This window comes from Mizuhopecten yessoensis, unplaced genomic scaffold, assembly GCF_002113885.1.
Source record: "Mizuhopecten yessoensis strain PY_sf001 unplaced genomic scaffold, ASM211388v2 scaffold7725, whole genome shotgun sequence".
NCBI lineage: Eukaryota > Metazoa > Mollusca > Bivalvia > Pectinida > Pectinidae > Mizuhopecten > Mizuhopecten yessoensis.
The window spans coordinates 1,561,276-1,579,490 of record NW_018407191.1 but is presented as its reverse complement, the minus strand read 5'-3'; the positions used below and the strand labels follow the sequence as shown (position 1 = coordinate 1,579,490).

At 35.5% G+C, this 18,215-nt stretch overlaps 1 protein-coding gene across 14 annotated transcripts in view; it reads left to right on the top strand.

The window, feature by feature from the left end:
* The first annotated feature begins 2,470 nt into the window (after nt 1-2,470).
* The window catches only part of LOC110454216 (unconventional myosin-IXa-like), a 125,167-nt gene continuing 109,422 nt past the window's right edge, over nt 2,471-18,215 (top strand). For 13 of the 14 annotated variants that reach the window (XM_021503620.1, XM_021503618.1, XM_021503616.1 and 10 more), the window contains exons 1-2: nt 2,471-2,771; nt 15,834-16,874. In XM_021503620.1, the coding sequence (XP_021359295.1) occupies nt 15,990-16,874 (885 nt within the window). In that variant the 5' untranslated portion in view covers nt 2,471-2,771; nt 15,834-15,989. The remainder of the gene's footprint in view (nt 2,772-15,833; nt 16,875-18,215) is intronic. The other variant, XM_021503611.1, reaches the window with a different exon arrangement.

Genomic DNA, 18,215 nt, shown 5'->3' with positions numbered 1-18,215 from the left:
TTTGAACAAGTAGATCTTTATCAACCATTTGAACAAGACACCATGTAATTGGAACCTAATCAACCATTTGAACAAGACTCCATGTAACTGGATATTTATCAACCATTTGAACAAGACTCCATGTAACTGGATCTATATCAACCATTTGAACAAGACTCCATGTAACTGGATCTATATCAACCATTTGAACAAGACTCCATGTAACTGGATCTATATCAACCATTTGAACAAGACTCCATGTAACTGGATCTATATCAACCATTTGAACAAGACTCCATGTAGTTGGATCTTTATCAACCATTTGAACAGGACTCCATGTAACTGGATCTTTATCAACCATTCGAACAAGACTCCATGTAGCTGGATCTTTAACAACCATTTGAACAAGACTCCATGTAGCTGGATCTTAATCAACCATTTGAACAAGACTCCATGTAACTAGATCTTTATCAACCATTTGAACAAGACACCATGTAGCTGAATCTTTATCAACCATTTAAACAAGGCTCCATGTAGCTGGATCTAAAGTTATCAACCATTTTAACAAGACTCCATGTAGCTGAATCTTTATCAACCTTTTGAACAAGACTCCATGTAGCTGAATCTTTATCAACCATTTAAACAAGACTCCATGTAGCTGGATCTAAAGTTATCAACCATTTTAACAAGACTCTATGACACTACATGCTTATCAACCATTTGAATAAGACTCCATGAAACTGCATCATTATCAACCATTTGAACAGGACAACAAGACCCCATGAAACTGCATGTTTATCAATCATTTGAACAAGACTCCATGAAACTACATGCTTGTCAACCATTTGAACAAGACTCCATAAAACTACATCTTTATCAACAATTTGAACAAGACTCCATGAAACTACATGCTTATCAACCTTTTTAACAAGACACCATGAAACTACAACATTATCAACCATTTGAACAAGACTCCATGAAACTACATCTTTATCAACAATATGAACAAGACTCCATGAAACTGCATCATTATCAACCATTTGAACAAGACTCCAAGAAACTGCAAGCTTTTCAACCATTTGAACAAGACTCCATGAAACTACATGCTTATCAACAATTTGAAGAAGACTCCATGAAACAGCATCTTTATCAACCATTTGAACAAGACTCCATGCAACTACATCTTTATCAACCATTTGAACAAGACTACATGAAACTACATCATTATCAACCATTTGAACAAGACTCCGTGTATCTGCACCTTTATCAACCATTTTAACAAGACTCCATGCAACTACATCCTTATCAATCATTTGACCAAGACTCCATGAAACTGCATCATTATCAACCATTTTAATAAGACTCCATGAAACTACATGCTTATCAACAATTTGAACAAGACTCCATGAAACTACATCATTATCAACCATTTGACCAAGACTCCACGAAACTACATGCTTATCACCTATTTGAACAAGACTCCATGAAACTACATGCTTATCAACCATTTGAACAACACCCCATGCAGCTACACCTATCAACCATACTTTGTGGTATTCTTCTTTTAACCGGTAATTCGCCTTTGTAGATTGTATCTTGCTTTTCTATTTTGCTGTATGATATATCTATTATTTTCGGTTGAACAGTGTTTTTATCCAATTTAAATAGTTTCGATAAGTTATAACTATGAGATAAAGTTAAGGATTTTCTCCAGGTACTCAGGTTATCTTCCATCCTCATTCCGTGTCCAGCCTTGCCAACAAGTCTATAATTTTGAAAAGTTTGTTTTACAATTGTAATAAAAATCTAAATTTGTATAAAGCTAGCCTGGCTCCGGGAAAAAAGAGAAGGCTCGCAGAGTAAAAAAAGAGATCGATCGTATATTCCAAACACCAAATTGGTATCAATCGATTGAATGGTACGTAATTTATCACTCACAAGGAGTCATTTTTAGACATGTGCATTATTTCATCAAATCCAGCAATAGGTTTTGATAACTATAAAAAAAGATGTGTGTACATATACAGTAAATGTTTATGAAATAGCGTTTCATTATTTTGCCTTATTTCTTTGTAACATTGATTTTGTTCGTTTTGAAATTACTCTACCAGGCTGCATGTCATGAAATTTGTATAATTCATAATTTATTCAAATGCGGATCCTATTTCACAGTTTACACGATTTCATTTTTATCCCCGGTTAGTAACGTTAGGGCATATAACTTTAATGCTTCACTATATCACAAAAAAGCTGTGACTGTATTTTTTTTCTATTTTATATATAAGCATATAAATAAATCATTTGTGAATACATTATTATTTTTCGACTTTAGCATATATATCCCCGAGCACTATTGCCGACGTGCCGAGTCCATTTCCGTATTGTAACCATAAATAAGGTTTACAGTTTACAGTCAGTGATAGGTATGGGAAGTTGAAATAAAATTAACCAATCACACGCCAGTAAATAATTCACTGCATGATGAGTAATCCTGAAAAAGGGAAGACATGGACGTCTACGGTGTGACGATCAGACGGAATACATACTGACACTCAGGATTTATACATCCATTTGGTCATGTGATATTTATCTACATTTTGGTGTTACAAAAAGGTGATTGGAGTATACCCATTTTCGTAAATATTGAAATCCAATTGTGCGCTCTAAATAGGGCCTAGTAGACAACCACTTGCCGATCTGTCTGCTGATTGAGAATTATCGGGATGTGACAAAGGGATAGGATGAATACAATAATTGTGATTGTGAAATGGATAATTTTTTGTTAACGCTAAGTAAGTATATCTCTGTTGTATTGTAGTCACCTCTTTCCAAATATCGCTAGCTGTCATTTTCATCAATTTTGTCTTGTAGGCCTGACTAGTGCCTGGTCAGACGGGTTTGTTTTGGTTTGACAGGGATCGTGTCTGTTGTTGGTTTTACAGTATATGTATGCATACTATTTTTTATTTAGAAGGTATTTGATACCCACATGAATGCAGTCTGAAGCCAATATAAGAACTGACATTGAACCATAATTACTGGCGATTTATATTGGAAGACTTGCATTGTTGTACTTGGTTGGCTGTAGCAGGTGGCTGTGTATTGTAGAAGACACGTTGTGTATTGTATCACACATATAACGTTATACAGAGAAAGCAGAATGCTACAATAAACAAACTAAAAATATAAGCTAATACAATACTTGAACCACTTCAATACAAAAACGGCTACAATACAAAAACTATGCAAACAAACTGCTACGAATAATCAATACACAAACTGCTACAATAAAGGACAACTACATTACATAACTTACTACTACAACATAGAAACCACACTAAAGAGATTCTATTTTGATACAGTATTTTGTCTGTGACGTGTGCCTGCGTTATATTTGACTACTAGGTTATTTTTTTCTGTTGTACAGAAATGAGTTAATCAAGAGGAGGATGGGAAACATAATTTGTGATGACACTTTTTTACTTGTAATTGATACAGATTGTAATAATATAAGTCCCGGAGATGAAACCTGTACCATCGATTGTACAGGTATACTAAGGTATAATGTATTGATTATGAAATAATTGATTGTCATGCAATCCACTGGATCATTGATGGGGAAGTTTAGTACATGTGTACTTACCTAAATTCAATATTTAAAAGAAAAGGATTTTTTTTTTGCATCTCAGATGTATTGTATAGGGCCGGTATCAGTTGCAGTTATGCAATAAATTACATACATCAATACAATATTTGAATAAGAAGGGCATCTGCTCTGTTAAGGGCACCCAGGGAGTTTTGATGATATATGTTCCAAAAAAAATCCATTCAGGACTTTGTATTGTTTCATTAGTTATACAGCTTCTGTCACAAAAATGGTGCAGTCCATGATTATGTTCAACAAAACCCAAGCTGTCATGGAACATTATTTGCTGAAATTAATGGTGACCTAAAGTGTATGCAATCTATCAGAATGATATGGGAAATTCATTTTTTAGAGTCAGATTAAGACTGGATACCATTGAAGCTTACAACGGATCTTTAATTACTGTGCATTGAGAATAACTTTCCTTCTATGAAATAGGAAAGACAAAATATATTACCTTTGTAAAATAAATAACAAATTTCAAGTAGCCAAACTTTATTTAGATGAGGATCGAAATCCAGGATCAAATGAGTCTAGAAGATTTGCATCATTGAAGGCAGATATTCCCATAGCAACCAAAGTCCTCCTGAAAGTTTGATAAACTTTTGAATTTTAAAATTACTGGAGACTTTTGTTAATTGGTCTCTCTAGCTATGGTAGCCCTGTTATGTGGGTGTGGTTTCTACACTACTCATTTCAAAAACAGGGGACATCATTTTCAGATGGTGTAATTAGTCCCAGTCGAGTCCAGAGCATCCTGACAGGGGCCACACCCATGTACACTCCACTACACACACACTACAAAGAACAGGAGCTACTTGAATGCCCTCGAGATTGAGGACATTTGTTGGTGTAAGACACTGTCAATGCATTTGTGTCTGTGTCCTACATATTACTAGTACAGTGTGGTTACATTTTAGTCAGTACCTTTCAAATATACACTGTAGAATGTATTTTTTTCCCTTTACTGCGTTTACATTTAGTATATATATGTATATAGTATGGTTCGTATCCACTGTACATGTATATATATTATACACAAGATTGGTGGTCAAAGAGTGGACTGGTTATTATCTTGTCATTTTGATATATATACAGACACAGTGTACTTTAATGTTGGGACATCAGTGACATGCATGTGTACATCAACTCATTCACTCCTTTGTATGTGTGTAGAAAATGTGTATCATACCGACAGGATTTACATAAATTACGTTAGATTATATATACTGTACACTTGTACATGTAAAGCGAAATAATTTTCAGGATATATATTTGTTTTATGAATATAGATTTATTAACGTCATTATCAGATAATAGAATTTACACACCGCTATTTGCTTTTTATATACTGAGCTGTCTCGCCCGTAATGCACACTGTATTATGACAGATTAGTTAGTTTGCACCAATTGGATCATTGCAACCAGCCACTGTAAAAAATGAACAAATATTTAGTATGGAGAGTTTATACATTTTAATGTGGGTATATATATTCAGAAGTTTGATGTACATTTGAATATATGCGTGGACATATTGTTTTAAAGTCAGTGATCTAGAGGGCCTGAAGGTGAATCAACCTGACATAAACTCATCCACCCCTGAAGACACACTTGAACCCTTTCAATTCAAAGGTTCGAATAGTTCATTATGAAATTTCAGGGGTGAATGAGTTAAATTTCCTGGCTGAAGGCCTATGTCGGCACACACTCTGTAAAGATTTAGGTATTTACTCAGCCTTTACGTATACTCCTGTATAGGTTCTGTTGAATTTATATATTTGTTCAGGTAGTAAATATTAAAGACCAAGACACATCATCGCGATTAGTGTGTATGGTGAATCAACCATGTCAGAATGTCGTAGCCATGCACTAAGACCTTTAAAAGTTGTACAACTTTCTAGTCCATTGATCACATTGCACTTAGTGAATTTATCCAGATTTATCCACCAATAAGCCCATGCCTGGTAATAAGCCCATTCATACTATTGTAGTTCAGTAGAAGTGCTAACAAATGTTATTTTCATGTAGATACATGTAAGGCCAACACAAATTACTTATGTTTCTGCTATCATCCACAGAAACAATAGGGTAGGTAGGTAGGTATTTTTTTTTTTATTTTGGAAAATATTTTTACTCTGCTTATATAGAGTAGGAGTTCTGACTTTAACAAAGCATAGCACTAAATGCCAATAAAAACTAGCTTAGGCACAAAAATCTAGGGTCGGTATAAGGTTATTAGTGACAACACAGTATTTTTTTTTTAATTTAGCCTAAGTTGTAATAAGCTGTATATTGTATATGTATATTTTTAAAGTTTTATGTTTGTGTATCCCGAGACAAGACATAACTGTACACGGTACTGTGTTATTCAGATTAAAAATACTGTTGGGAAACCTGGGAGGGGGAAATATGGAAATTTATATGTCTTTGATGATTTATATTTATACTTCGTTCTTTATTCAGAATGTGCCAAGTACATGTAAGTGACTTATTTAGATGTCAGCTCTGTTTGAATTGAACGCGTTACTTAATTAAGTGCTATTTACTTTCTGTGTTGGACGTTTTCTTGTGTTCAACTACTATTAATTATGCCAGCACTTACACGCATCTACAGTACTTGTTTATGGGGCACTGTCTGTGATGTTCTGATGTAGAATTCAATCTCCTTTAATATGTAATGTAGGTGTACTTGTGTGTACATGTGCTTATGTTGACATACCTTCTTAGTACAATCTGATGTAAGAGTGTGTGGGGGGAGGGGGGGGGGGGGCATTCAATATTTTCTGATGGAAACTAGTAATGACAGTGACATACCTGGCTCTGGGTGAATTACAATTACTGTCAGAAAAAATTGATGGAAAACATGGGATACAGCAATTTGAGCTTGGGATGAGGATGCTGTGTTCTGGATTGGTGGACTGATGCCATGCTCTGCACACAAGGTCTGCTCCTATGAGCTATTGATTGATGGAGTGTGGTGGTAATTGTGGCCATGTTTGGCCTGGTACAGCCTGCTGGATCTTGTATAACATGGCTGTCACCCACACATTTTCTCTGTGGAACCAGATTGGCCTACTTCTGCACAGATCAAATTTACAGTTTATTTGAATAGGATATTTATGATGTTTAACAGATATGAAATTGAGGTAGACATTCTTTTACAGAGATACAATATCACTGTAGTACAATTTTACGCTGTCAACTTTTGAGCTTAGCTGTTGTACATTATGATTGTGAATATGTTCTATCCCCCCCCCCTTTCCGGACATATATATATATTATATAAGGTCAATTGATTTGGAAATTGTAAATTATTGATTTTAAAAATGTTAGTGTAAAATATTAATGAAGTCTGAACACATACATTGTTTCAACCTTGTATGTTGTCCTGGTCCATCAAATGTACACTGGATATATGTATACTCCAGATTTCCATATTTATCCTGCAATAAGCCCAGGGTGCCAACACATAATCTCTGACTTGGGAAGTGGGCTTATTACAGGACAGTAATAAGCATTATAGAATTTCTGACTGAACTGAAATAGAAATTGATGGGCTTATTACTAGACATGGACTTATATTGCTGGATAAATACAGTAATTCAACCAGAGACTTTCTGAAGGAAGATATTAACCCTTTCATCCCCATATAACTTGAGTAGACTCAACCATGCATTGATCTGGACGAGTCCATTATGGTCTACATTGGTGAAAGGGTTAATCCTTAGTACAATGTCTATTAATTGTCCATCCATTGCTGTCAACTTTATTTCTTTTGTGAAGAACACCTTCTTGAAAACTGAAAGACTTTGAGTCTTGACATGTGGCCAATATACATGTAGATGATCATGACCTCGACCTACTTTCAAGGTCAAAGGGGTCAAATATGTTAGAAACTCAAAAACAACATCTGAAGAAGCAGAGGTCTAGAGTCATGATATTTGGGGTGTTATGTAGGTCAGCAGTGAATATCTTCTTCTAACATATCGTACATGTCAAGTCAACTCTCGCTACATGTACATTGGTATTATTTGTACGTAGTGCCTGTATCTGCACAACTATAGCAATATTTCCATCATCTCTGTCGTCCAATGTCCATGCCTAGTCCAGGCCTAGACCACAATGTAAAATGTATGTGTACCTTATACACTATGATATGTCATACATTTTGTTGTGTACATGCATATCAGTGACATTATATTATAGTGTGGTGTTGCTCAGATGATGGCTTGCCTTTTGAGTCGAAACACATAAACAAGGCTATAATTTGATTTTCATGGGATTTGAATGGAGCAGCTTGTTTGTTCTCACACCTATTTTTCTTAGCTATTGTTTTTTGAGGTCAAATGTCAACTTAAAGCTCTAGTAAGGTTCAAAGTTCAACATATAGCTGTAACAGGTGAAATGCTTTCTTAAGTTCCATATGACAGAGTAATGATATTTGGCCAGTAGGTACATTGTACCTTGTGTGGAGTACTGTAAAGTTTTCTCATATAATGACCTTGACCTTCTTTTAAGGCTAGTGATCAGATGTGTAAAATACTTCAAACAAGGATATATCTAAAGAATCCTGAGGTCTAGAGCTTTGATATTTCACTTACTGACACAATTATTAATACATTGTATTTGTTTTGAGTAGCAATCCTACTTAGTTTACGTAGCTGCATGGCCAGCTGTTAACTTATGATCTCACAATAAGAAAAAACCTCTCTGGTTATACGAGGGGTGTATGTACATGGCTAGGGAGTGGTTTGGTGTATATGTACATGTTAGGCCATTTAGAGGTGTTTCATGCCTGAGGACACATTTATTGACCATGCCAATGTAGCTGTATCGTGTTGCTGTTAGTCTGTTCTTCAGTCTAGGAAATTATGCCAGACCTGAAAATGATGCAAAAGTACACCAGTCAGTTATAGGGCATATGGTACTCTGGTTCTGTATTGTATTCTCTGTACATACTAATACTAGAGTGTGTAAATCTTATAATTATGGAACACCTTCGGGCTAGGTCTGGAATTTGTTGCAAATTTCAAATTGCATACATGTAGATCTGGAGCTGGACCTGACCAAGTTCTTGTAGACCTGACACAAACTAAAACAGACTCTGAATTTTTCAATTTTTGGTTTGTTTTCTTATTTGTTGAATTTCAAACTCATTCCTAGTTCCATACATACTGTTTGATTCAGTATAGATAATATTTTTTCTATGATTTATTTAAAAAACAATTTTGAGACTTTGCATTCAGATATATATATTACATTTGCTTGAAAATCAGGTCCATGGTTAGTATTAATTGGTTACAGGGTTTTCCTTGATTTTCTTTAGTTTGCACATAGATTCTATTTGTCTACTAATTATAGCAAAATTTGAACCTTGCATTTGGTTTTCTGGGCCTGTACTCTGTTGTCCAAAGTCGCAGGCTAACAGAGAAGTGAAACTTGTTATTCTGGGCCAAGTTGTCCAAAATCTGAAGCATCGAAGAACAATCATAGGCGCGCGTAGACATCTTTTTCTTACATGTTGAGGTCGAAGTCAAAGGTCATCTTTGAAAACTGGCCAAGGCCAAAGTTCAACCTACATATGTATATGTAGGCTATAAAGAGGAAAAAAGCATTTCATATCTTGTGAAATTTTTGAAACTCTAGGGTCATGAATTATCACACAAATGTATGACCAGCAGCTACCTTTAGATAGAAGAAATATTAAGCCTCTTATAGGACAAAGTTCAACTGAGGCTCTTAAAGGGTAAAAAGCATTTAAAATCTTGAGAAATTTTAGAAACTCTAGGGTCATGAATTACCACACAAATGTATGACCAGTAGCTACCTTTAGAGTGAAGAAATATTAAGCCTCTTTTAAGATTCTTAGAATGATTCAGCTAGCAGTTGGTAAGATTCATTAATTACTGTAAATTTGTTTTTGAAAAAAAAATGTTTGCTTGGGGTATTACCCTGTCCTGCACATGTACTGTTTTAAATAAGGACAAACAAAACTGTTAAACATTGTTAAACTGCATTAAACTGATTTTATTCAATTTAAAAAAAAATCAGTTGATATTTATGTCTGAGTAACAAAGAAATGATTTTAGCAGGTATATACATGTTATATTACAAACTTAGATAGCAATCTTATTCCATGGTTATATGTAAGAATGTTTTGTCAATTAAGGAAACATGATTATGTCAAGTACATATATATACAGTGTATATATATATATATATATATAGGGATTTGAAAGACAGAAACAGCCATGCTATTAATAGGCACTGACGGGGATGGACACGGACTGATCACATCATTGTGTTTTCCAGCTATTATATCATCACGAATTGACATGTCGCACTGATACTGATTACGATGTTTGTAGATTAGATGAATACCTGAGCCCACGCCGTGATAGCAATACCTGGTTTGTATACCTGTACAGATGTATTCAGGTGACTCGAGGGAGTTTCGTGTCGGGCTTTGGTCGTTGTCTGTTTATCGATTCTCGGGGAAAATCTGTAATTTATGGTGATGTGAAAAATAAAAGGATTTTGTGTATCGAAGCTTTGTTTATATATCTAACTTGGTGAGACAGCGTTGTGCATTAATTGTATCATGGCATTTCATTTGTGTGTTCATCCATCCGTCTGTCTGTCTGCCCGACGTCCATCGTGTCATATTTTCGTCAAACTGAATCGGGTTGAATAGCTCAAAGGTTACAGGTTGACACCTATGCTTTTTCAGGTGATTTCATCAAATTGGTAAAGGTGATTCTAGATAACTTTCTTCTTTTTTATTCTTAAAACATTTTTTCACTAAAATTTAACATGCTGTTTATAATTGCAGTATCTTGTAATGATCAGACAGCTGTAACTTTTACGCTGTTTGTTAAAAATACATTAAATATATCCTCAACAGTGTTAGTAGGAAAAAACCATAGATAAAAAAAAACATATCTATACTAGCCACAGACTTAACATCAATGTCATTCAATGAACAGGCCTCCTTGAACTTAAAGCTTTCCAAATTAAACAAAAAAAGTAGAATCTTTCGGAGTGTGTAAATGGAATTCAGAGTGGCCCTGAAATGTTGGAGCACATCCTATCTCTTGCAGAATTAACCCTTTCACCACTATGTAACTTTAGTAGACTCTACCATGTATTGATATGGATATGAGTCCATTATGGTCTACAGTGGTGAAAGGGCTTTAAGAATCCCATCTATCCCACTGCAGGCAAAACAAAAGAGAATTACACTAAGATTTTATTTATATAAACAATTACATAGGCGGACCCAGAGACCTATCTGTGGGGGGGGGGTCCATATGGGGGGAAAATTGAGGAAAATAATGAAAATACATGATTTTTGATGGTGGGAGGGTTTCTTAAAGCCCAAAAAATCCCTGTGGATCTGCCACTGCAATTACCTTCCCTCGACTAATTTTGAATTTAACTGTAGTGCAATTCAATGGGGCCAGGATCCTTCTGTTGACTAGAGTTAGCTCATGTGAGAGTAAAATTAAAGCAGTCTTAAGATTCAGGGTTCTAATTGAGGTTTAGGCCTGCTAAATTTTTCAATCAGAACACTGCTGTTGATCATATTTTGTTAAACTTTTAATTCCTCTTTAAATTAATTTTCATAAAAGTAAAGTAATGGTTTTCTTTACATAAATGAATTATCAAATTAAAGCTATAATTATCGTGTCAGGAAACGCTGTTTCTTATATGCATAGCTAATCACAGTTTTTGGCAGTGGTACAGGATCCGGATCCGTAACTGATTAAGCTGACATCACTCCCTTTGGAAGGACACTTGAGTCTTTTGTAAATCAAAGATAACTTCCTCATTGTACTGGTGCTAAATTGTACAGCTATGTAGAGGGTAGTATTTCTGAACTTGATCCTGTGATCTTCCTGCTCATTTGCTTAGAACTGCATTTTTTTTTCCTTTTCAAAATTTAGGAAGTGTTGTGTAAAACTACCCACAGGCTCAAGTTAGGAAATTCAAGCAGGGGGTTTTGAAGTCACGAGAAAGAGCATAATACCATGACTAAAATCTGGGACACTAGGTATACAAATACTGAAGTATGACATGTAAAAATAACATGTCTCTTAGAAAAAACACTTTTATCATTTTACAAGACAAAAATGTTGTGACACCTGTATGTAACTGGTTTCTGAAGCAGTCTTATATGGTCCCCAGATAACAATCTTTATAAATGTAAAATATGAAATCTCCACTTTCTACTGTAGAGTTCTGATATCAAATATAAATGCCAGCTTTGGCTACGATACTAGGCAAGGTTGTATTTAATAAGCCATCTGTCAAGGTCTTCCGCCACAACTATCTCTTCCTGTGGCCTGGCACCGTTGATTAAGTATTTAACTATTGAGGTAAGCAAGCTTGCTATGTAAATACTGGCAACATATATAGGACTCGGGAATAAACATTGGTTGTCAACAGTATTGGACAGATTTCTGTTAGTCATGTTTGTGACACTGGGTATTACCCAGGAACTCATGTATACAAAATATCTAGATAGGTAGATTATTTGAGATCTGATGACTGACATTCCTGCAATTTATAATGNGGGTGGGGGGAGGGGGGGGAAATCAACGAAAACATTGGTTAAGAGACTGGAAAATTATCATTATTATACAATTCTGTCTACAACACGTTCCTGGGTATCGATCCTTGACAAAGTAGTCGGGCCAGGTGGTATCATTCAAAAAGGTGTTGATTTCAAGCTTTCTGTTTTCATTGACAACGTATGTATACATTGTTGTTTACCTGTTGTCTGCCTGTCAAAATGTTGGGAATTTCTCTTTGCAACTGCAGAAGATTTGTAAAACAACTTTTAGCAGAGTACTATTGTAAAAAAAGGTACAGAAAAAAGTGTTAAGTATTTTTTGGGGATATTCAAATCATACAGGTCAACAAAACTATATCTTGAGCTTGAAGAATTTCAAACAAATTGTAACTTACCAATAATGTTTAAACTTTCTTAAAAATTGTGTTGTGTATATGTGAGTGCTATGCTTCCCCTTCCTTTAAAATGTATTGGCTAATCCCAAATGGGGTTTGGACAAGTTTTTACCCAATATGACGAATAATCGCAAATAAATAAGAAAAATGCCAGGTGAAATAATTGGCTGCAAGTGTTTATTTACTATATTGAAGCTAGCTTTACTTACTGATTGTGTTACAAGTATTAGACATGTGATTCACTATATAATTCAAACCTAGCCTGTTAAATTTTCTCTATTCAAAAGAAGGCGTAACTTTCTATAACACTCAGCTGGTACTATATACAATGTATAATGGTATTACATGTATATGTTCTGTATACATGCACACATTGACATTGATGGCGATTTGTAGGATTCTTTCTTATATTAAGGCTAACTCAAGATTGGGGCATATATATTATTAATCGGAGGAAATCTTCCGATTCCTGAAATTTCCGATAAGTGAAGGGGAGTTTATTTGTTAAATGGTTGTTATGATAGACGTCACTAACTGTATCTTCTGTTTTATGTCGAAGTAAGGACACACAAGTGTTTGTAAGGGTGTGTGATTACTTGGCCGATAATTCATACCCTAATCACAAAATAATATGCACTGCAATAAAATTCTCTATTGCAATTCCAGAGCGCTCGTTTTCAGTTGATATGTGTAAAATATAGCACTTGAAATGTTCCAAATAAATTAATTTCCAATCACCATCATATGATAGAGATATTTGTTTATCTCTGTGTGGTATTGCTGAGATATAAATAGGCTGTTTTGTAGAGCTATTTCATAATCTGTATCCATTAGTTTTGGCATTTAATGTGTAAAGGGCGTTGAATGTCTAGATTGTTGTGAAAATATCGGTTAGGTATCTCTGATCATAGAAAAGGGGGTTCGGAATCCCTCGAGAGGGTGGGAGAATGTCAGGGCATCCCATTGGGCATTATAACCTATAAGATGTTGTGTGTGTGTGGGGGGGGGGGGGGGGTGTCTTGTGGTGTAGAGGAGGAGGGGGTATATAACATGTACAGGTACTTTATATAAAAAAAATGATAAAATACATGACTTTTTAGGTAAAATTGTAATAGGATTTTTTCCTGATACAATGTATAATAATGTAGTCTAAGCCAACTTACAAGGTCATGCATCAAGGTGATTGTTAACTCATTTACCCCTGAGGACACATTTGAACTCTTCCAATTCAAAGGTTGGAATAGTTCACTATGAAATTTCAGGGGTGGATGAGTTAAATAGCATATTGTGGTTATAATTCAGGTTGGGTAATTTATAGCGACCTCTGCCCAATACCATTTTTTGAGCCTTTCCTTCCTCTAAGTCTCTTAATACAGATTTGACTGTTTGTATATATACTAATGTAAATAAGTAGAACATGCTTCTACGTATACGAGGAAGCAAAACTTGGTATGTAAACAGTTGATGTGTATTCAACCAAGTCTAATACTTCTGGTTATACACTGAATATTAGGTATGTAAGACTGTGAACTTATCCCCATGCTGTAGTGACATGTGGGTAACACTGGGAGATCTGTTATGTCTGGTAGGCAATGTCTGTGTTTATATCAGTATGAAGTATATTATGGTAATATGTACAGTAGTCACCGGGATTGTAGAGGAAGTAAACTAGTGTAGTCTTTAGGATGGCTGTAAGAAGGTGTGCTGTGTTTTCAATATTTCAGTTTGTGTGTGTATATGTAGTCATATATTGGAAGAGTTCACTGCTTAAACTGTATTTTACTGTCATGGTTGTTTACAATGGGCAACAAACTCATTGTCAGGTGTAAATTTTCCATCCTGAGGGCCCTTGTATGTACATGTTGGCTGTATGTGAGGTCTGAAGGTTGAAACACTGATCCTGATTTGTTGATAGACATGTGTTGGAGTCCTTACGTAAGGAATTTGCAGGTTACTTGTGACACACCCTCTACAATGTCTTTCACTGCATGCACTGTCACTAGGTCACTGTGACTTTGAACTACATGTAAGGTCAAAGTTTGATAAGTGCATGCATTTCAGCAATATCTAGTCCAGTCCAGTCAGGTCCGTAACTTTAAACGGTAAAGATGCCTTGGACTATAATCTAACAGTATACCTGTGTTGTGAACACGTACACTATGTGCAGTGCACTGTGATTAGGTCATGGTGACCTTGACCTCAAACTCAAAGGTCATATAAATGCATAGTTTTCAGGAACATCTTGTCCAGGCTGTAACTTGCAAACCATTGAAGATATGAAGAAACTTACAGCATATCTGTATCACCAATAGACCATGATGTGCAGTGCACTGTCTATAGGTCACTGTGACCTTTATCTCAAGGTCAAAGGTCAAATAATTTAAACTTTTCAGTAACATTTAGTTTACTGTGTAACTTCAAACCGTTATAGATGTTTTGATGAATTTGCAGTATGCCTGCATCACTTACAGATGATGTTCAGTGCAATGTCATAATAATTAGGTCACTGTGACTTTGACCTCTACCTCAGGGTCAGGTGATCTAATAAATCTGTGCAATCATTTAAACTGTTTGGGTATACTGTGACCATCCATGTCATAACTAGTTAATTGCATTAACTCATTTGTGCATTTTATAATTTCGTAGTAGACAGTTTGTCAAGTAGCATAAATATATTTAAGAAAAGTGTAGATACATAGTTATTTGACTTCAGGCACAATTGATGAATTCTGCAAGAGAAGGGGAAAGCATATTGGCTATTCAGGGGAGACATATGTTTTTGGTTCACAAAATCAAATATCTAGGCTTTCTTTTCAGAGATAACGTAATATGTTTTGCTCTATGTGTTTACTGTACAAGACATCTATTTTTTATAAGAAACTATAGGAATCTCTCCAACATTTAAATGTAAGAATTAAAGATTCGTACCTGAATATGTTCAAGTACATATATACCATAAAAAATAAATGGAAGTGATCAGAATGGTGTAAATAGTTACTTGATTTGGTATGGAGTACTGCTGGTAATTAAGGTTCCTGTGGTTTGATATGTCCTTTATTGCACCTCAAGATTTCCGCTGGGCTGTCCCATTAGACAACAAAAGTTCTACTGCTTGTACTTTGATTGTTAACATCCCTATGCATTCTATCATGGATTAAAGTATACCATGTCTATACGGCTAGATGTCGCTGATCTACATTAAGGTTGTATTAATAACTCCTCTTTATCATGCTTTCAGATGCTGCAGTTTATAGGGCAAATCAAGATGGACAGACTGGAGGAGTCTTATCGCCATGGTGATAGGTACACGGACACTGAGAGTCTGTAGGGTTTGTGATCTTATCAGAAAAGTCTTTGTTTCACTGGTTGTTTGGTCCATCTAGAACCAGCAATCATGGCCGATCTACTGCCAACAAGGTCGAAGCAGCGTGTGCACATCGTGCGACGCATGAGCATGGAAACGTACATGGTACGCATATATCCAGGGTCACTCACTTACGAATGCGAGTTCACCTCCATAGAGGCAGAGAAAACAACATCAGCGCTTGAGATTGTCGCTGTCGCTGTAAACAAACTACGACTAGGTAGTTCAGATAACTTTGAATTAGCCGAAGTTTTGTCAACCGGTGGTCAGTTGTGTAAAGAAAGACGTCTCGAGCCGTCGGAAAACCCTGTACGTATTCAGCTCTTGTGGCCAAAAATCATTAACGCAGAAATGGAACGGGGTACTGGACTAACCGGATATAGGTTCTACCTGCGGAAAAAAGACCCGGATAACCACAGTAGAACTTCCTCCTGGCAGGATTACCATGACATCACAAGTCCTGCGGATACCTTCCTCACTAGTTTCTTACAGTCACCCACGAACAACAAAGAATACCCCGATCTATGTAACTTACCAGATCTGAACGAACGGACACTTCTAGACAACATTAAGTCGAGATATCACAACTCAAATATATATACATATGTTGGGTCTATACTTATTGCTGTTAATCCATTCAAGTTCTTTCCCATTTACAACCCGAAATACGTGAAATTGTATCAAAATAAACGTTTAGGAGAACTACCCCCACATATATTCGCAATAGCCGATGCAGCATTCTACACCATGTTGAGGACAAAGAAAAATCAGTGCATAGTAATTTCTGGTGAGTCTGGGTCTGGAAAGACTGAGAGTACCAACCTACTGCTACATCATCTGACAGCCCTCAGCCAGAAGGGGACACATGGCAGTGGGGTGGAGCAGACTATACTAGGTGCAGGCCCTGTTTTAGAGGTAAGTAACAATTCCTGAAGTTTCCTCCATGGAACCTATTAACTCATTCACCCTTGCAATTTCATAATGAACTATTCCTTCCTTTGAATTGGAAGAGTTCAAATGTGTCTTCAGGGGTAAATGAGTTAAGTCAGTTTAGACTTAAGTTGCTATACTGAACACCAAAATTCTGTTTGTTCAGGCCCCAGTTTCATCAACTACCTCAACTTGAGGAAATTCCTTAGGTAAAAATTCTTCCATATAAAAGCACTCCTAAATTAACGAGAAAATGTTCCTTAAGATTACTGTAGATCTTCCTTAATTCCAATAGTGCTTTCCTATGAAAAACTTACAGTTAAGGAAGTTCCTTAAGTTAAAGATTGTTCCTGAAACAGAGGCCTGATAAACAAGATAATTCTAATTAGCCAGCATTCAATAAGGAAGTTTGAAGATGGATTAAGAATGTTTGTTTATGTTGTGAGAATGAAGTGATTTTTTTTTTAGAATCCTTCAGTCGCTATAAAATTTGTTCTTTTGAGTTTTGCATGCACCAGATTCATATTTTTGTGTTCCGACAAAATTGAAAAGCAGGCCTAAAGCATTTTGCTCATCATTTGTTGCTTTCAGGTTTGTTATAAGAGTATATATTTACAAATGTATCTCTGATATGGTGAAAATTTAAGAAAATTGAAAAAAAATGAAAAACCTGGAAAATGCCTCTTTTGAAAAAGAACTTATTTGACGGAAATGATGATAATTGAATATTATCACTTTTATCAATATCTATTTGTCTGATTTACGTAGGGGAGGGATGTTTTAAATGAGTCAAAGTTAGTCTGAAGCTTGAAATTGTAGTTAAAGTCTGATTTAATTTGTATTCAGGATTTTCATTATGAACGCCATTTAAGAAGATAATGGTTCTCGATATTGTTGTCTAGTGATTTGTGCATAAATTTGGAGAAATAACATCAATCTAATTCATTGCAAAAAAAAGTGCAGGTATGTCTTGATTTGGTCGTTGAAGACATTAATTCATACTGACAGGTACATGCATTATAAGTTAATGGAAAAAAATGCTGTACTGCAAAACAGCAAAACCCAGGTATAAAACATTCTGTAACAGAAGGTAGAAAACTAACTTCTGACATGGACTTTATCGGTGTTCCATAGATAACCCAGATTCGTATGTACAGCGTTAGTATATATGAGTAACAACAAATAGCACAGGTGTGTGAACATCACAACACCTCATTGCTCTTTACTCATTAATTGTGTACCTGCAGCTAAAGGTTTATCATGTTTGTGTTGAGGCTAGAGGTTGTAATGCGATTTTCCGTTAACTTTTATACATTTACTCAAACG